This window comes from Phalangium opilio, unplaced genomic scaffold, assembly GCF_054372755.1.
Source record: "Phalangium opilio isolate 3A_F unplaced genomic scaffold, DU_Popi_V2 ptg000024l_1, whole genome shotgun sequence".
Lineage (NCBI taxonomy): Eukaryota > Metazoa > Arthropoda > Arachnida > Opiliones > Phalangiidae > Phalangium > Phalangium opilio.
In genome coordinates this window covers 5,595,364-5,615,622 of record NW_028324155.1, presented here as the reverse complement: position 1 = coordinate 5,615,622, position 20,259 = coordinate 5,595,364, and the positions used below count along the sequence as shown (strand labels likewise).

At 35.3% G+C, this 20,259-nt stretch overlaps 2 protein-coding genes and 2 long non-coding RNA genes across 4 annotated transcripts in view; 3 read left to right on the top strand and 1 right to left on the bottom strand.

The window, feature by feature from the left end:
• Positions 1 to 13,324, top strand: part of LOC149692425 (uncharacterized) — a 141,297-nt gene extending 127,973 nt beyond the window's left edge. Inside the window, exons 3-4 of the long non-coding RNA XR_016382688.1 lie at positions 11,506 to 11,541; positions 12,638 to 13,324. This is a non-coding gene — a long non-coding RNA (uncharacterized LOC149692425). The remainder of the gene's footprint in view (positions 1 to 11,505; positions 11,542 to 12,637) is intronic.
• LOC149692424 (sodium-coupled monocarboxylate transporter 1-like) lies at positions 678 to 19,068 on the bottom strand. The gene is made up of 17 exons (XM_089868176.1): positions 18,453 to 19,068; positions 6,061 to 6,129; positions 5,888 to 5,939; positions 5,015 to 5,082; positions 4,784 to 4,813; positions 4,663 to 4,713; positions 4,529 to 4,602; positions 4,317 to 4,460; positions 3,631 to 3,763; positions 3,286 to 3,374; positions 3,100 to 3,212; positions 2,671 to 2,738; positions 2,503 to 2,589; positions 2,240 to 2,421; positions 1,820 to 1,917; positions 1,610 to 1,734; positions 678 to 1,239 (listed from the first exon to the last, which is right to left on the bottom strand). Exons 1-17 carry the CDS (start codon positions 18,834 to 18,836, stop codon positions 1,117 to 1,119), a joined length of 1,890 nt encoding a protein of 629 aa, XP_089724302.1. The 5' UTR covers positions 18,837 to 19,068; the 3' UTR covers positions 678 to 1,116.
• LOC149692427 (uncharacterized) lies at positions 1,239 to 3,705 on the top strand. The gene is made up of 4 exons (XR_016382689.1): positions 1,239 to 1,671; positions 1,787 to 2,179; positions 2,244 to 3,502; positions 3,574 to 3,705. It is a non-coding gene; the product is annotated as an uncharacterized LOC149692427 (long non-coding RNA).
• On the top strand, positions 4,707 to 11,020 carry Pu (GTP cyclohydrolase punch). Its single transcript, XM_089868197.1, has one exon. The coding sequence runs from the start codon at positions 9,246 to 9,248 to the stop codon at positions 9,945 to 9,947; it is 702 nt and encodes a 233-aa protein (XP_089724323.1). The 5' UTR covers positions 4,707 to 9,245; the 3' UTR covers positions 9,948 to 11,020.
• Positions 19,069 to 20,259: the final 1,191 nt, after the last annotated feature.

The following is a 20,259-nucleotide window of genomic DNA, read 5'->3' as shown; positions in this document are numbered from 1 at the left end:
CAGCAGGGGTAACAGTATGGAAACAGCAGGGGGTCCCAGCAGGGGGTAATAGTATGGAAACAGCAGGGGGTCCCAGCAGGGGGTAACAGTATGGAAACAGCAGGGGGTAACAGTTGGAAACAGCAGGGGGTAACAGTATGGAAACAGCAGGGGGTAACAGTATGGAAACAGCAGGGGGTAATAGTATGGAAACAGCAGGGGGTAACAGTATGGAAACAGCAGGGGGTCACAGCAGGGGGTAATAGAATGGAAACAGCAGGGGGTCCCAGCAGGGGGTAACAGCAGGGGGTCACAGCAGGGGGTAACAGCAGGGGGTCCCAGCAGGGTTAACAGTATGGAAACAGCAGGGGTAACAGTATGGAAACAGCAGGGGGTAACAGTATGTAAACAGCAGGGGGTAACAGTATGTAAACAGCAGGGGGTCCCAGCAGGGGGTAAGCCATACTCTAAGCGATACCAATTCTAAACTTAGACTTTCCTCAAATTCTGCCTTCCGTTTGGATTAAGAGATGGCACTACCCATCTCAGACAATTTATTAATACTCTCTCCCTCAACGGGACTCGAACATGCCAGCCTCTGTACTCCACGACTCAACCGTTTTACCGACTGAGCCACAGAAGCCATACTCTTAGCGATAATCATTCTAAAATCACTTTGAAAATTCATAAAAAAAATATTGGAATATAATAATATTTAATGTACTTCATTATACAAAATTGAAGTGAAAACTTCTTGGTCTTAAACTCTTTACAGACGCGTCAACTATCACAGAAAGTATAGAATATTTTATTAACTTTAAGGCGGAGCTGCTGAGGCTGTAACAAAAACTAAAGTATAAAAACACTTGCTACTAAAAGTTAACGCTTGATTAGAAAAGAATAACAATATCGCTCAGTGGAAACTGGGGCCCGCGATTAAATATCGATATATTCGTTGATTTAAAAACTATCGGGGAAAGTTATAAATTTAAGAATTTAAATAACGAATTCCGTATTTTGTTTTCCACGTACGTTACTTTATGATATTTAAAAAAAACCGAAGTTTAGAATAGCGTGATTAGAGAAGAAATTAACGAATGGAATTGTGGAATTGCATCTAATTGCGAGTTTCATTGGTCATAAATTTGTCGTTGAAAAATTTCGGGCGCCATTTCCGTTGACAAAGTTGTCGTTTTTCTCATCGGTTATGTGATGATCGTTGTTCATCTCATAAGCACTTTCACCAGGTACGCTCACCACCTTAAAGAAATTTTTATTAATATAATATAATATAATAAGACCTACACCGGAATGCACGCAGATACGAGGAATCATTGTGCTACATCCATTTTCACATCCGTGACACTCTAGCGGATGTTGTGGGAAGAGCTACCTAGACTAATCATTACGTACGACTAATATTACCTCGCGATTAATCTATCTTGCTGCGCCTTGCACCAACCAATGAAATAACAGATAGATAGGCGTCCAAATTACTTACAAACCGTGAAGGATACTAAGTTCTCAAGCTCGGCCCACAAAACCCGCATAGAAACTAACACGGAATATTTGAAGGCACATTGGTTCCTGTACGCATTCTTACCCACACTAATAATATATTCAAAAATACCTTGAAATTTTCGGTAGATGCAGCCTCGTTGTAGTTGCGCAAAGTTTTAGGAAGACAGCAAGGTGAGCAACTGAACAGAGCCGGACTTAGCAATTCCGGACTTATCTGCTTGCGTTTTCTCTTCGCTGAAACGGTTAAACGCGATTAATTTATACAAACTTATACGCAAATATACAGATTCATTTTAAATGGAGGTGGATGATTATTTACCCGTTATTAAGGTGACGAGGAAAATGGTGAGAACTGTCACCAGAAAGGTTATGATGGGTACCATATACGATGATAATTGATACACCTGTAACATACCACTGCGACAATTCCAAGTAAAAACAAAAAATATAAGCATTTATAAGTAAGACTTAAAACACTTCGCGTACATTTTAAACGCGAAATCAAACCTAAGTTTGAAACTTCATAACTATTGATTAAAAATATTCCCTAGAGGATATGGAAACCCAAATTGACCTCTATCTAATGTTACTAAATACTTGAAGCTAGAACAAACGGGGGCCTAGATAATAAACTTTGAAACTTCGAATAGAGAGCTTAATTTTCAACTCCCCAGCATTTGTAACGGTTTTTTAGTCATATAAAGGTATTTTATAGAGAAAGTTGATGAATCTCTTTTACCTAGGTACTTCGTAATCGACGTATTGGCTGTACGTAACATTGGTAACATAGGTATGATTAAATCCCGAATTTGGACATTCGATGGACGTGGCCAGACGCTGGCTATTTCGTGGATAGGCCAATGATCCCACAATCATCCAGATACACACAATTTCACCAACAATAATACCCGATAATGCGGCCTTGTGAAAAACAAAAGAAAAAATTATTAAACAACAAGAAATTCATTTAGATTACCATTTTATTTGTTTTTCGTAATTTACCCAGCCGTCAACGAAAGGGAACATGGCTCCCGAAAGAAAGACGCCCAACAATGGTCCCATGATTGCTCCAGACAATCCAATGGCAGCCTGTATGTAGTTAGACAAATATTGAAATTTATAAGTTTTCACATAAAATAGGAACTGCTTTAGAAATAAAATGTAAATCACCTGTAAAATGGAAGGTATTCTTGCCGAAAGGAAAGCGAATCCGATAGCCAGAACACCATAAACAGCCGCTAGAACATAAACCAATTATACTCAATTAAACTAAATTAACTCTACAATTAATAATCATGTGGCGAACGTAGTAAATCTTAAGCTCATGTAGAATTAGGTTAGGTTTAGGAACAAAAATAAAAGTAGAAATGCGTCACGCGCTATTTATTAAGCATATTTAGCAATTTTCAAAATTTTCGCGCGCTTCAACTATCCTATCACGTGACTATGGAATAACGGTATTGATTTATTGATTTTCAGCTCTTACTAATGGCGCGAGACTTGAAATCTGACGTACCATTCTGTATTTTTAACAAAATAACATAACCTTTTTCGATGAATAGAATTTTTAACCTTTCACAAAATAATCAATATATTTACCCGTTGATTTAGTGACGTACACTTCCCATTTGCCAGTCCTCGGAAATGGCAAATGGCTGAGGTAGTCCTCCCATGTGACAGCGGCTAAGGCGTTGAAACCCGACGATAAAGTGCTATTGACCGAAAAGAAAAATCGATAATGAACATATTGACTATCGATTATCGAGAAATAATGACTATATTTACCTGAGAGAACCACTAAAGACGCACGAAACAAAAAGTCCCGCCAGTCCTGGAATGTAACTCAATGTTTCCATCACGAAATACGGCACTAACTATATTTGAAAAGGAGAACCACCACATGAATGTTAATTTGCGCGAAATTATGGGTTACGAAAAATAGGAAAACTGAATTGAACATTAAGTCTAATTACCAGAAAACAGAACTAACATTTTGAGCATGGTAGGTATAACTCGTAAATTGAGCTAAAATAATGGCCATATGGTAGACGACTGTCGCTTTTTGTTTCCCAGATTATTTGGTTTGTTTTTTTACCCCCTTGAATTTCACGAAATTCAAATTGTACTTACTTGGTCCAACCTCTTGACACCATTGGGAAGGCTTAGTGGATCGCAGTCGTGATAGTACGCGTAAATAACGACTCCACTGAAGCATCCCAAACTCAACATCATGACCAGACACGGTAGATTAATGTACAACGCTCTGTAAAAGGTTAAAGTTCAAAAATAAACAGAAAAATACAAAACCTTGATAGATAAAAAAAGAGAAAAATCAAGTCCCTTTCGAGGCCGCCGAAAACGTTTCTTTTATAAAAGCGTAAAACACGTGTTTTTATACGAAACTTTCCCCCCCCCCAATAATTACGATAAACTAAGGTCTGTTCATACTACGTAATCTTGTCAACATAAAACTAGTTTCTCTTTACCGATACAACTATATACATGTACAACTAAAATTGCACTGTCTGCGCGAACCTTTCATTTCGACGCTACTAGCAATCTGACACGGTGAAGCCCTGATAATTAATTTTTAATCAAATTTTCATTATTACTTTAATAATGTAACTTCATTAAAAACTAACATCGTTTCATCACTAGCGCTATAGATCAACCTGTACCTTTTCATTAAAATTGACAAGGTGATCTGGCAGGGATACTATACCATCGCTCGATAAATGTACCCTTGAACTTACTGCCAAGTCATCTTGTCAGTGTATGCCACTCCAAAAAGTTTTCTTTTAGCGCGCTGGACTTACTTTCGAGCGTTACCGATGGACGAAGTAGAGTAATATCTCTGGACTTGAGTTTGGCTAATGCCATAATCCGCACCCCAGATGACGGCGAATGATAGAACGACTTCCCAAACCGTTGGAATAGGCGAGTACACGCTTTGATCTATGCTGGCAAAGTAATATCAAATCGTATTTAAGTTAAAACCGATTTCAATTATTAATTAGCAATTTCTTACTTGAAAAATTGTACTCGTCCACCAATACTGTTAATTTCCCAGACACGCTCAATGCCACCTACTAATTCTACACCCTGTTTCAAAAAACATTAATTAATTCATTTAAAATTATTTGTACTAATGTGAATACATACCTTTATAATGATCATGAGTAGACCAGCCATCATGACGAACATTTGTATAACCTAAACAGAAAAACACGCCAGCTTGTTATGTCAAGTTTGTCAACAGCTCATTAGCGTAATTAAAACTTACATCCGTCCATACAACAGCTTTCATTCCACCCTACATTTTAATGACGAATAGGTAATTAGATCATAAATAATGATTAAATTAGGTATTAAAATGTCCAACCAAGTAAAACTTTATATTTTCTAGGCTAGCAATAATAATTAGGAAAAACATTTTAAATAAAAGTGTTTTTCTTTCAAATAAATTTGAAATATAAATTTTCCTAGGTGGGACTTAATTAACTTAAATTCGTACCAATGTTGTGTAAAATGTGCATACTATACCGATAGTAACGACTGAAGTTTCGATACCCAATGGGGTCACTGATTTAAAGAAAAATAATTATTTTTAATTTGAATATCTTTTCCTTTTGACAGAAAATTTTATTTTATATACTCCTAGGGATTTAAAAACATGTCATGTTTAATTAAATATCATGCTACGACCTTAATATATTTGAAGGTGAACGTGATGCTTTCAACCCGAAGGCATTTTCTCACGTAAACATTGAAGATAATTACAAATTCGGGTATAAAACTCTGAAGATAAGCAACAAATTGTAAAAAGGCACTTAACCCTTTTCTCTAGTAAAAATTTGGCAATAGCTTTTCGAGAAGCGAGACTCTTGCGTGACGAATTATCTAATTTGCTATCAAATTCCTCAAATAAAAATATATTAAGTTTAATTATGCTCTTATCTCGAGTTGATAAAAACTAATTCGAAAATTCCTCTCACTAAATATTTTTTCACTTAGACCTATCATGTCATTGAAACCCTTTCATGGCCAACACCGTCTGCTGAATTATTCATAATTAATTTATTAATTAAAGGAATAGTATGAACCGAGTAAAGAATAAACCTCTACTTTTTAAACTACATTGATAATATTAATAGATATCCTAACCATAGTAAAGACGGTTTTCCCATGTTAAACTCTATACAGGGTTACTATAAGTGTGGTAAAACCAAAGTTCAAATGTCATAGAAAATTTTCGACTCAAAATGACCCATAGAACTAACTTCGGTCCTTCAATTACCTTTTTGGAACACCTTTTTATAATTTAAATTTTTTGACATACCATTCCTTTAAATTCAGAATAAATTATAAAAGAGAAAAAAATTCTTACCGGAATTAAGTGCTAAAGCTGGTCCGTATAAAACCGTCCCCAAATAAAATATCTGGGAAAAATCAAAGATTTATTGATACAAAATACATCTAATTACTACAATTGATAAGAAAGAATTAGAAATTCATTAAAAATAATTAGGAATGAATAAAGAAAAAGAGAGAACCACTTACGGTTGATAAAACAAATGATAATGAAGCTATGATTCGAAGCAATTTGGAATGAAATCGACGATCCAGGTACTATAACGAAACCAAATTAGTTTAAAAATTAATATATCAATCAATAAATACATACACTATACAGTATATTATTTTTAACTCATTCTTTCTATGAAAATACATAGAAAAAGGTCGGAATTTAAACCCTTCATTGTTAAAGGATTTGGTTCGGAAGAAGAAAAAGAGTAGGTCTTATCGATCGGTAAAAGTATAAAGAAAACTTTCAGGGTAGAAACAGAAATCTATAATTTGAAATAAACATATATTTTCGCACTCATTTTTTCTTTGAGTTACAATAAGAATGTTTCTCAATATAATTAATTGACAGGTCGACCATAGATACCAGAAATACATAACATCATACTGAGCGTAACACTACGAATTACGAGTTTCTAACAAAAACCTGTGACTTAATTTGGATATATCGAACGGTGTTGGTTAGCAACAGGATGCTTGGTTTAACGTGTCACCTCTCTACACTTTAAAAAAAATATATATCCCTAGATACTTAAGCCTAATGAAATAACATTCTATTTATAGCTTATAATATATTGAAGTATAATCTAGCGGTAAAACTGCGTTTTCAAAACTCATTGACGCGAAGAATTTTTATCACTCTTACTCTGGAGTCCGTTACCAGGCAACGGGGTCAAATTCAGCCTTTCCTCTGTCCCGTAGTTATAGGCATAGGCCTTTACTTAGAGTATCTCTGGTTTAGCCCACTGCGACACTGAGAAGAGGGTTAAAACGATCCACTTTATCTAGCATGATGCAACCTCTTCTATATCAAAAGTTTCTCTTGTATAGAGAAAGAGAGATACATGTATTGGTTTCCATGGGTTATGGATAACTAGATGCTCTCTGAATTTACGATATTCGATGGAAAAATTAACATTTATTGACTGTGTCGCGTGACTAGATATTTATCTATACGTGACTTTTAGTTAGCAAATAGCTTAGAGTTCATTTTATCAGACTTAGGCCCAAAATAAAAACATGTTGGCTGGTGTAATAACATTCAAATATTTCTTTTCAAACTCAAAACGTTTAGCGAAAACAACAAAAATCAAATTAAAGTCCCGCTTGACACGTTACGTAAAAACATTTGGTTTTAGCGAAAACACAAAAAAAAAAATGGTACCAGTTTAAAAAAAACCAAATCCGGTTACATTTTCTTTTTACTAATCTACTTCAAATTTATGAATATCTAGTATCCATAAGCGTTAAATATGAAACTTCATTACACAAACCATGGGTCACTTGAGCTAAAGTTATAATGAACTTAGAAGCTAAAGGGAATTTAAAACTACTGTGACGTCAGAAAAATGACGTTAGAAACGTAGCGGTACACTAGAGTATAAAATCATCTTTTTCCCCATCCCTTCCATTCAATGGATCCTTCTATCTTTCTCTGGAAGCTGAAAAGCTTCCGCCACACTTTTTCCTTCGATCTCTGTTCGCGCCGGAAGTCGTAGGAAGAACTTCCTGGTTTCTAGAGAGATAGTCTCTCGGATTTCAGGGGAGTCTAGCAATAGTAGGGTAAGGGTCTCTCTCTCTCGCTTTCATAGCGTCATTACCACAGGTCTTGGAGCAAAAATAAAGCACCTGTTACATTTCAAACACGCTATAGTTACTATATTTCGCGGTTAATTTCGTGTTTAAATCGATTTATTTACTCTATCTACGTCAGTTGGTGTATAAAATACCCATAAACATAATTTATATGCTTTTATAAATTTTGAATGGTTCTTCCAAGGACATAATTTAAATAGGAATGCATTTTCTACAACGTTTAAACTTTGTTTTATTTTAATTCAAATCACGTGCAATGAAACTATTAATCGCGCATGCTCCGTACGCTAACGGAACAGGTTTAAATTAAATTTTTCGTTAAGGAAAAATAAATTAACGTTACATCCACACGCAATCCTGTTTAACGTAGTATTATGACAATAGTATCTACAATAGAGAAGTTAGGTCTGAATGTAGAAATGTATTCTTTCCTATTTTCTATTGTATTTCCACAGCACGTGGATAAAAATCAAATATTATACAATAGAAAAATATAAATTTTAACGACATATAACTTTGGGAATAGGAGCGAAACTGAAACGGAATTAAAAATAATAAAAAGAAATAGGGAAATAATCAGGAAACTATTAAAAATGTCGACGACATAAATTGGGCAACTATTTTAAATTCTAAACATCAACTGCTTTTCATATTAAAAGCGAGGTCGGCCGAATTTTGGCATTAAAATGAAAGGTAAAGTAATAAAATTAGAAAATTACGAATTTTTAGCTCGTTTCAAGTGGTAAGCTAAAGAAAAGATATATTTCAAAAGTATGACACTACCTATACTTCGTAATGCTAGAGACTTACAGCTCGAGCTAGTTCGAGAATTGGCTACACTAGGTTAGTTTTGCAGTCCATCTTTCTATTTAGCCTGTACTAAGCCTTTGACAGCGCCAGTGATAAACTTATAGGACATATCTGATGAACTTTTGCACTGGAACTTATCCTTTATGTTAATGGGAATTTACATAATTTCTAAGTAATACTACGTAATAATCTTTATTACTACTACTTTAATCATTTCTCGCACTATGAGCCTTCGATTGCGACTCTAATTACCCCGAAATATCGTTTAATAATTTAATCGTCTTTGCGCAATGATTTTTATCTTAGGGAATGAGTAATTAATACTTGTAATTTCACGCGGTCTTGGAAAAATTAAAAAGAAAAATCCATGTCTTACAAGACGTGATTGGAGAAACCTCGCGCCAAATCCGGTGGTGAGTTGTTGCCCAATCGCTTGATTATTTCCCAAAAGACGGACGTCCTCGTGATGTCATTAATACATTTGGGGATCGAACTAACGTACCGATCTCGCGCAGGTTGGCTTGGGAAAAGTATCTTTTAATGGTCGTGGTAAGGAGAAGGAAGGGGGATGAAAGGTCTAGGAGAGTGAAGGAGGGCGGCTTGGAGGGTGGGATGGGGTGGAGGGGTAGCGAGGAAAAGTCGCTCGGATTTCCCGAAGCGCAATCTTGGTCGCGCACTCGTTCTCGAACCGTGTCTCAAACTAGAAGTAGACAGCGCCAGTAACCCATCGTCTGTAGATATTTTAAAGAAAAACCATGAACAAACAAGCGGAGATGCACCGGGGACGTTCCTTAGACTCTCATGCCAACAAAGAAACACCCTTTAACGGGACTATGCCCATTACGCAATTCCCCAGCGACGATTTTGACCTAAGAACGGTCAGCGAATCCGGAGGTCAAGAACAATTGGAAACTCTCTCGGGGGCCTATCGTCTCTTACTGTCCGAAATTGGTGAAGATCCGGAACGAAATGGCTTAATTAAGACACCCGAACGAGCCGCCAAGGCTTTACTCTATTTCACCCAAGGGTACTCTCAAAATGTGGAAGAAGTAGTCAACGACGCCATTTTTGACGTTGACCACGACGAAATGGTCATCGTTAAAGATATCGAAATGTTCTCCATGTGCGAACATCATTTGGTTCCCTTCATCGGAAAGGTCTCGATCGGGTACTTACCCACCAGGAAGGTGGTCGGGTTAAGTAAACTGGCTCGTATCGTCGAAGTCTTCAGTAGAAGACTTCAAGTACAAGAGAGACTGACCAAACAAATCGCCCAGGCAATTACCCAAGCAATTGGACCGGCTGGTGTCGGAGTGGTCATCGAAGCCACTCATATGTGTATGGTCATGAGAGGCGTTCAGAAGTACAACAGTAAAACAACCACCAGTAGCATGCTGGGAGTTTTTCGCGAAGATCAAAAAACAAGAGAAGAGTTTCTAAGTTTGATAAAGAATTAGAAGAGATATTCACTTTTTTTTTCCCCGAACTGGTTTGGGTTAGGAAACGCTCTATCTCATCACGTTTCCACACTCTAAAACACTCGTAAGACAATTTTGTCATTTCAATAGGGTCAACGTTTAAGGGAAAGCTTTTTCGATGTTCGTATACATTCCCAATTAAATTAACCAATCCCGAGAAACAGAAAGGTGGTTAAAATTAATTGTAAGTTAATTATACTTTTTTTCATTCATTCTGGTGAAGGTTAATGGTTCAAATATAATAATAAACAAATAAAAATACAATCTCTTCTAAAATATACCATAATTATATTAAATCTGAGACGTAAATATTAATATTACTGTTTTAATTTAAAAGTATGGTTTAGCGATTGGAAGAGATTGTATAAAAGTCAAAGAGGCTTTAGACCAGGAAAAGGGAGATACCAGGGTATCCTAGCATTTAGTAACAGTCTAAAGTTACTCTGAAACTTTATGGCATTTTTTTTCGATATCAATTTTGATTATAGTTTTTTCACTTTCATTTAAATATTCCATTAACTAATAATAATAATAATAATAATTGTCTGAATTCTGCCGATATTCCCCCACTCTGTTTAAACGATAATGATAAAAGACACGCGATTAAGTTCTAAAACACAATGTAACAAAAACTATCAGCTTCCTCGTACACCTTTAATCCTTAAATGTCTAATTAATAAGTGCCAAATTGATAACTTATCAGAATGAATTGCGTTTAAACGAATGAGATTAATATAGAAACGATATCAAAAAATGAATCATATCTCACAAAATTTACAAATAGTTACCTAACATTCCATTGTATAGAGATCCAAAATTATAAGCTAAATAATATAATATTTGTACGAATTATTTTTCGACAAAAAAAATGTATTTTTGTGATTCGCGCGCTGCTGTTGGGCTTTTGATATTGAAATTTAATTCAATTTTTCATCTGGGTATTTTTTCATCGCGCTTATGTTACTATATATAAGAGAAAAAAAGGATAGCTTCTATGTATTAATCATTCATAATAATTATCTATCGTTATGAATAAATTGTTATAAAAAAGAGTACCGTTGTATTATCTATCCTACCTCGTGACTTTTGTGAAAAAAATTCATCGAAATCACGAGGATATCTTCGAGTCACGAGGTTTTTTGCAAAATTTATATTGCACATATTTCTTATTAGGGATAGATAATTGGGTATTATCTCTTTTTTTCAAAATGTGTACCAAGGTTTTTGGTCTCGTGTTTTTGAAGGTTTGTATTAATTTTAAATTTCTAGTGATGTAGTGAAAGCTATTAGCGATATCGTTTAATTTTCCTCGTGATTTAGTAGGAGAAGGGATGAGTGATGATAAATGAAACTTGTTTTTTGGAAGATTTTTCTTATAGGTTGGTCATATTAATGACTTTGGCGGTGCTACGGAGCAAGGTATTGAATTTTATATTAGTTTTTTATAGGTCTGTAGTTACAGGGTGTTTCTTATGTTATTGTAGAACATTTTTTTAGTCGATGTCACTCAAAGAACACCTCCCTTAATTTCTTGCAGAAGTTTCTGAAACACCCTGTAGGTGGCAGGTGGCAGGTGAGACATAAATTTAAATGCATAAAGTTAAACTGATTAAAATAATTATTTTGCATGCATTTTTAATTAAACTAAATAAATGAGTGGGTTTCAAAATAAATTAAATTTAACGCATGTCGTTCAAAACTTAATAAATAAATGCATGTTGTTCAACACTTTATAAATGCATGTCGTTCAAAACTTTATAAATAAATGCACGTTGTTAAAGCCTTATAAATAAATGCATGAATTTTTTTTATGAGCATTTTAAATAGATTTCATTGTTTCTCAATTTATAAGAATTATGAGATTTAATTAACTGCTTCGGGAATTTTTTTTTAAAATATACCGCAATGAATAAATGCATGCATGCATTTCTGAGAACTATAAATTATTTTTTATCATTTCTCAATTTCTAAGAATGAAATTGATAATCATACGTTAAATATTATTATGCATAAATTTCTATATTAAAAATAAATAAATAAATAAATAAAATGGGAGGGACAAATGTATGAAAATGCGGGAATTTTTAAAAAGTAACAAAAGAAAACAAAAAACCTGACTAATATATTAATCGCCAAGATATAAAAGATAAAAATGCGGGAATTTCAAAGGAAATGAACTTAAAGTAAAATGGCCTGAATGCAAAACAAAATAAAATTGCGTAAAAAACTTGACTATTTCAGAGATTAAGGAAACGATTTTCGCAGAAATAAAAGCAATTTGTCTTAAATTAAAATCAAGAAACCCAAGTATTTAACCAGGACTACATAGATTAATTTAAATAAATGTATTCTTGATTTAATTTAATCTGAGACAGCTTTCAATGCGCCTGTCTGAACTCTGTATCTTCTGCAAAAAAGGTTTCACTGAAAAACTCCGCATTCCAGCTATATTTAATCTGTACAAAATCTAAACCATAAATTATATTAAACATAAACGACACGAATTACAGATCTGGCGCAATTTTACGAACCGGTTTTACCTATACAAATAATACACCTGTTCAACAAAACACCTATTCTCGTCGATTACTTGAAATTCTGCGAATTCCGTGCATGAAATTAAAACTAGCGAAAGTTATGGATTTTTTTCCCCCATGTTCCCCCTATAGATATCCTCTTTTCAGTTACTTGGTGACGTCAAAAACTTGGAACTGGTCCTAGAGCCTCCTAGAGAAGATATTCGATTTTCCAGGAGAGAGACAGAGAGGCTTACGTAAGTTTACGCCAGAAGCTATGTGTTATATAAACATGTAGGTGCATGAGAAACAACTTTAAACAAGGCCGAATAGTCGAAAAATACAAGCGTCGCAAAGGCTTAAAAATCACGCGTACGCACGTGTCTACGTTTATATAAGTTGTTTTTCAGATTCAAACGTGATAAAACTTGAGGTGAAATTATTTATCGAGTTATTAAAAATTGGCTATTCTACGCGTCCTTTGTTTTGAGCTCCACCCCATGGACAGTTGGTTCCAAAAAGTGAGTCATGACCAAGGTACAGTGGGACTGGGTGCTATGGGAAATCAATTTGGAGTCGACATTTTTTCCGCAAGCGAGTTAGGAACATTGGACAGTTTTATTGACGACCCCTTAAATTCTATCAAGAAACTGAAAGACCATGATTTCTAATTTAATTTAATTAAGGGGTCATCCCTAAAACGCTCTAGATAATCATAACTTGTAAACGGTATCCCTTGGGGCAAAGTTCCATGTTAAAGTTATCGAGGGTTTGGGCTTTGTGTTCATTGTTTATCATAATCCAGGAATTATTTATTTATAAAGAAATCGTTCTTATTCTATAATTCTTACTTTCTTTTATCTATCTACCTTTTTTAAATAAAGCTTAGCAATTTCTTCTGAAAATTGGGTCAAATCGTATTGAGGTAAAGTTGATTATAATTTTTCGAAAATTGGTTGGAAGCCGTGACTTTAAAAAGTGAAAAAAATGTTACGGGCCAAGTACTTTTGCTTTTTTTCATCATTTCTCTTTTTTTTTCTTTTCTCGTATTGTTAAAGCGTGTCACGATTTGACGTTTATCTCAGAGATTGTCTAGAGCATTTAATGAAGCTATCGTATAGTTTTTTATATATTAAAATTTAAACTGTGATGAAAGGAAAGATAGCTTAAATTGTATTACAAACCTAAGTTGAAATTAGAGGTGAGCGGGCCCTACAATACCCGTCGCCAAACAGCGGGCCTGCCCGATTAGACGCAGGCGTATGTTTGCTAAGCAACGTCATTTAGTAGAACAGAAGGCTTAAATCCCTATCAGAAATAATACGTCAGAGCAGGGGAAGGTAAACTGCTTAAGGTGTGAAACCGATGTTGGCATGCGTTATCGCGCCCGCGGGCCAAATATGAAACGATACCACAGCCTGCTATCGTTCGTGGATAGTGGGTTGCCTATGTGGCGGGCACATTTGGCGGGTTCAATTTTGAACTCGTTGCGTATGTTGGACTTAAGATTGTGAAGGACAAAGCCAAGAGTCATGGGCAATAGTATCATGTTAAGTGCAGCAGCGTTAAACAATTTTGCCTTGGTAATTTACTTTGAGTATATTTATTAGAGTTCAAAAGGAGTTTCATGAAATTTTATTATATGGCAGCCTGGTATCCTTTTAAATATTACTACGTGGTGGCCGATTTCTGGCAGCTAATAGAAAACAGCATTAAATAAAACATCTCTTTAACACGCTTTTTCTTTAGTTTTTAATAACTGGGATGTCGATATCTACCTTTAGAAACTAACAATTTACCTTTGTGAGTCACGTACAAAGAGTTAGCAGGACGTCGTCTAAACATATTAATAGATACTAGTAACGATATCTGGTTATGAATGCGGGATACTAATAGTTAATATTGACGTGGCAGAAGGAGTGAAAACAATCAATAGGGAGCCAGTTATTTCGCTAATAAACTTCGTGTTGTTGAAATTATTGAAATATAATAACTCTGCATTTGGGTCGTGTTTGCAAAATGTTGTCACGCATGAACTTCTATGCGTTTACTACATAGCCACAACAACTACACGAACTTTATGTACTACTTACTCTATGGAAATATAAAAATGCTAATTGAATAACGTTTGTAAAACTGGACTGCCATTCAAAAACGAAAACGTTATCTAATTGTCTAAAGTCCACATTCGTACATTGTTTTATATAACCCTAGATTCTTGCCTAATTTGATATAGCATATTTTTTAAACCTATTAGATCCAATCTTGCTATATTCTATTTTAAATCATCTACTACTACTACTACTATCTGCGTAGGCCTAGTTAATATTTGTAAATAAAAATGCCTAATCTCTATAAAATTTCTTTGGAAATAATTATAAAACGGAGCTTCTTTCTTGCATTACTAGTCTTAAACCATCACGACAAAGCCAATATCCTTGCACAGATGCTTACGCATCACGGTATTGTTTCAAAAAATAGTGTCCTTTTATCGTGGTTGGTAGCCAGGGGTGTGACCCAAAATCCCCCCAGCCAAAATCCCCCCAAATCATAAGTAACGGACAAAATCCCCCCAATGTAGGACAATATCCCCCCAAATCATTATAACAAGACAAAATCCCCCCAAATCATTATAACAAGACAAAATCCCCCCAAATCGTTATAACAAGACAAAATCCCCCCCAAATCATTATAACAAGACAAAATCCCCCCAAATCATTATAACAAGACAAAATCCCCCAAATAATTAAAACAAGACAAAATCCCTCCAAATGATATTTAACGGTTAGGTTTGGTTAGGATAGGTTAGATTAGGTTAGTAATATTTTATAAATCATTTAACAATGTTACGCCTTTTCCAAAATTTTGATGTTTAGCTTCATTGACTTCTCAAATAATATGCCTTTTCCAAATCATTACTGTTATGTTAGGTTAGGTTTGGTTAAGTTAGGTTAGTAATATTTTAAAAATCATTTAACAATGCTACGCCTTTTCCAAAACGTTACTGTTATGTTAGGTTAGGTTTGGTGAGGCTAGTAATATTTTATAAATCATTTAACAATGTTACGCCTTTTCTAAAATATTGATGTTTAGCTTCATTGACTTCCCTAATAATATGCCTTTTCCAAAACATTACTGTTATGTTAGGTTAGGTTAGGTTTGGTTAAGTTAGGTTAGTAATATTTTATAAATCATTTAACAACGTTACGCCTTTTCCAAAATATTGATGTTATGCTTCATTGAGTTCTCGGTACAATTTCGGTATGAGTGAATAAGGTCAAAAATCATTTTAGAGCAAAATCAAGCACACCATTCGATAGAGCGTAAAATTTAGATCTAAAATGGCCGCCGCTTTTTTCAAATTTCCAAAAAAAAAAGTCTTATCCCCCATAAGAATTGCCACCTTTTCCAAAATATTGATGTTTAACGTTAGGGTTCATTTTCACTTAAGAGGCCGAATAGGTTAGGTTAGGTTAGGTTAGGTTAGGTCGGGTTAGGTTAGGTCAGGTTAGGTTAGGTTAGGTTAGGTTAGGTTAGGTTAGGTTAGGTTAGGTTAGGTTGGGTTAGGTTAGGTCAGGTTAGGTTAGGTTAGGTTGGGTTAGGTTAGGTTAGGTTAGGTTGGGTTACGTCGGGTTGGGTTAGGTTAGGTTAGGTTAGGTTTAGTTAGGTTTGGTTAGGTCAGGTTAGGTTAGGTCAGGTTAGGTTGGAAAAGGTGCCAAATTATTGGCCCTCTGATGTTTTCCACACTGTTTTTGACCTTGTTCACCTATACTGCAAAAAATGTTTTTGGTTTTTTTTTGGAAATTTGAAAAAAGCGGGGAATATTTTAGATCTAAATTTTACGCTCTATCGAATGGTGTGCTTGATTTTGCTCTAAAATGATTTTTGACCTCATACCGAAATCCTACCGACTTCTCAAATAATATTTTATAAATCATTTAACAATGTTAGGCCTTTTCCAAAATATAAATGTTTAGCATCATTGACTTATCAAATAATATGCCTTTTCCAAAACATTACTGTTATGTTAGGTTAGTAGTATTTTACAAATCATTTAACAATGTTACGCCTTTTCCAAAACGTTACTGTTATGTTAGGTTAGGTTTGGTTAGGCTAGTAATATTTTATAAATCATTTAACAATGTTACGTCTTGTTATAATTATTAGGGGGGATTTTGTCTTGTTATAATGATTTGGGGGGATTTTGTCCTGTTATAATGATTTGGGGGGATTTTGTCTTGTTATATTGATTTGGGGGGATTTTGTCTTGTTATAATGATTTGGGGGGATTTTGTCCTACATTGGGGGGATTTTGTCCGTTACTTATGATTTGGGGGGATTTTGGCCGGGGGGATTTTGGCTGGGGGGATTTTGGTATACAATCGGTAGCCAGTTGTAAACATCGTGTGCGGAAGCCTGGCGATTTTAGTTGTCTCTTTCACGTAGTATAGCAATATACGCATAGTCTAAAGAACGCCTGTATATAAGTTTATGTTCGACGATAGGCCTGCACATAAGTTTTTGTCAAAAATCTAGAGATTAACAACTAAAACGTCATCAAGCCTGCTCAATGCAATCTTCAGGCACCATTGTGGAACTGTACATTGTATATCATGTAGTTACGGGACAATGCCCGCCAGCAACAGCGGGCACACATCGGTAACCTACAAACCTCGTGAAACTTAAATTTAGCCCTCGGAATAACGGTCGTTGCCCTTAGGGACACTGCCCGCGGTCGCTTGAGCCCGCTATATCTGGCACGCCCACTCACCTCTAGTTGAAATGTCATTGTACGACTACGTATAAAATTACCGGTTCTGTCTGGGTTCTTATTTGTTTTAAATTTAATTCAGAGTTCTCGGTTTACAATTGTAAAAAAAATATATATAAAATCGGTACGAATTTCCAAGATCATTTCTTGAAATAACAGAAATCAGAGGAAATTCCAAAGTACGTCTGTATATTAAATTTCAGGTTTTTGTCCGGGTGTCTTATTTGTTTTTAAATTAAATTCTATTTCTCTGTGTACAATTGTAAAGAAAATATAGTCGGACACCAATTCAAAGTTCATTTCTTTGAAATAATAGAAATTCCGACGAAATTTCAAAGAAATCTCAAGTGTCTTGTATTATTTCTTGTTAAAGAAAAAAAACATACAGATTTTGATCGAGGTCGGTTTGTTTTTCAGTTTGATTTTTGATACGACGCTTTCTTTAAATTAAACGAGGAATGTGTTTGATTAAGGGAGAGTTCAAATTTCTAGGAGTTCGAATTTTAAAACAGCTTTCCATTGGCGCCTATGCGACCATGGAGTTTTATTATAGGAGTCATAGCCTCGTTAATTATATACAGGGAAGCTTTCGTTTTTACTCCTAACATAAACAGCAATGGTAAACGGCGTAAGTAAACCGCAAATATTACCGCAACTGCTACCGAATGTAGAGTAGAGTTTCAAAAACCTTAAAAAACTAACAGTGACTCAGCTTAGTTTTTTACTTAAAATCTACTGTAATCAGCATATCTAATCTACTATTTACCTACGTTAAATACTGGAAAGAATATCATTTTCTATTTGAATAAATATTTAAGTAATATTTAACGATTTTCGTATAAAAACGTCTTTGATATTAGTGGCCGGTAAATCCCACCGCAACGGTTGCCGGATATAGATCGGTCTGACGTCATGGCAAGATAGGTCACGAGGTCTTTTATATTGATTTTTCAAAAACTGAGTCAATGACACAACTCACGTGCGTTAGACCCTACCAAGGCTTAAGTTAAAATTTCTGCAGTGCAGCCTAACTACTAGTTTATGTTTGGCCTAATTCTTGACATTTTGACGCGTTACATAATTCCTACCATATCTGTAACTTGGTAGGTAAGGGTTCGTGTTCACAAATTCAAATGAGGTAGTGGTAAAAATGAGTTTAAAACGTACGACACCATACACGATTTTAGTTAATCTTACCTCGTTAACGCTGGTTACGTTTACGTTGAAGAACATAGGTAAAAATATTCTGTCCGTAACGAGGACAGCAATCATGGCCGATATTACGACTCCCCAATGTTGGGTACCGTAAGCGTACATTTGCGCGGGGATACCCAGAACGGTAACTGCAGACTGAAAACTTGCCAGAAGTGACATGGCCACTGGGAATGGTCCCAATTCGTTATCGGCCATCAAGAATTCTCTGTTCGTTTGGTTTTTTCTGTCCTTCCAAGCGTAAAAGACACCGATACCGGATGATATGGATAACATCATGACAAATACCACGTAATCCCAAGGTCCAAACTTTCCAAAGCCACCGGCTATCGGTAAACCTTCACCGGTATTAACAGTTACGTTTTCCATGGTTTAAAGGGGCTAGTGGCTTTTTTGATCCGAGGCCTAAGCGATAAGACTCGAGTTCTCCACACAGTTCTCCGTTTTTATTCTCTCGTTGTTTACTAATCAAGGCGATAATTAAAGCAACAACGATATGACACTATTTCGGGTTTGACCCAACTGCCTAAATTAACGCGCGAAAAAACGCACGCTCCCAAACTGAAGCGTACGTAAACCTTGGATGCCGAACACACTACTCTCGAATGAATCTAGTATGAGATACGGAGTGTGTATGAGAGAGAGAGAGAGAATTCCGCCGGAGAACGCGATTCGACTATAAAATAAAGCGACACCGCCCCAAGGGGGTCGCAGCGTGCAGTTAGATCTTCGAAAATAAACTAGCATTTAAGCCTAATTGTGTTCTTTCTAATAATTGGAGAATGTTGTGCATTCTAGCGTGAACGTCCAGCTTTCTCTGGGCCGCCATATAATGAGAGCGTTGCTAAGCCTAATTATTAGAATATTTTCTAAAAAAAAGTCCGCGCGCCGAACTTCTGTTCATTCATCAGAATCATCGCACGTGCATCTCTCTCTATAACACTTTACAACTACCAATACAACTTCCGGTGGGTTTCCGGAGACTTTCATTTTGCATTTGGCGCGAACAACAACCAATGATAAGGCTTTAAAAGGCTGACGTCACCACTCATATACAACTTTTGTTGTTGTTTATAAACTACAGCTGTATTACAGTTTCGGATACGATATTAAATGCCGTATTGTAGGAGGTTGTTTCATTAAATTTTCTTTTAGGAAAAACCTGATTTAGGTGGGAAGAGTGGTATTAATGTTTCAGTTGCAAGTTTTAAACGACTACTTTTATGTCTATGAGATTTAACATTGTGTGTAAATCCGCCACAAGTTTCCCTATAGTGCTCACAAGAAGATATTTGAAAATAAAATAATTGTAAACTTGAACCACCTAAGGGGAATTCTTGAAATCTTTTTCAATTTTGACACTAATTATGATTAATTTAAAAAGTTAGGTACCACCCTACTTCTTTCTTTGGACACTTAAACAATAGGCGACAAAAATAAATCATTAAAAAAAATAATTCAATTGTCTCTTAGGCCTACATCCGGTTTCAGTTGACCTTTTTGTAAATATACCTGTCTGAGAGTAATACCAATGCCTAAAGTCATTACTGGAGAAAATAGGCGATTGAATACGTCATAGAAACGTTACTAAAATAAAAAAAGTAGTACCGCATTCTTTAAATGGGATGCTTGGTATTACGTGATAATTCTAAACTTCTCAAATTTCTTCCCTCAATTAAACGCGGGAAATTCAGCACGTGGAGGCATAAAATTTCCCGCGCTTTTTCTAATGTATTTTATATGTTAAATAAGGCGTATATACAAAACGTTATAAATGCGATCTTCACGGATC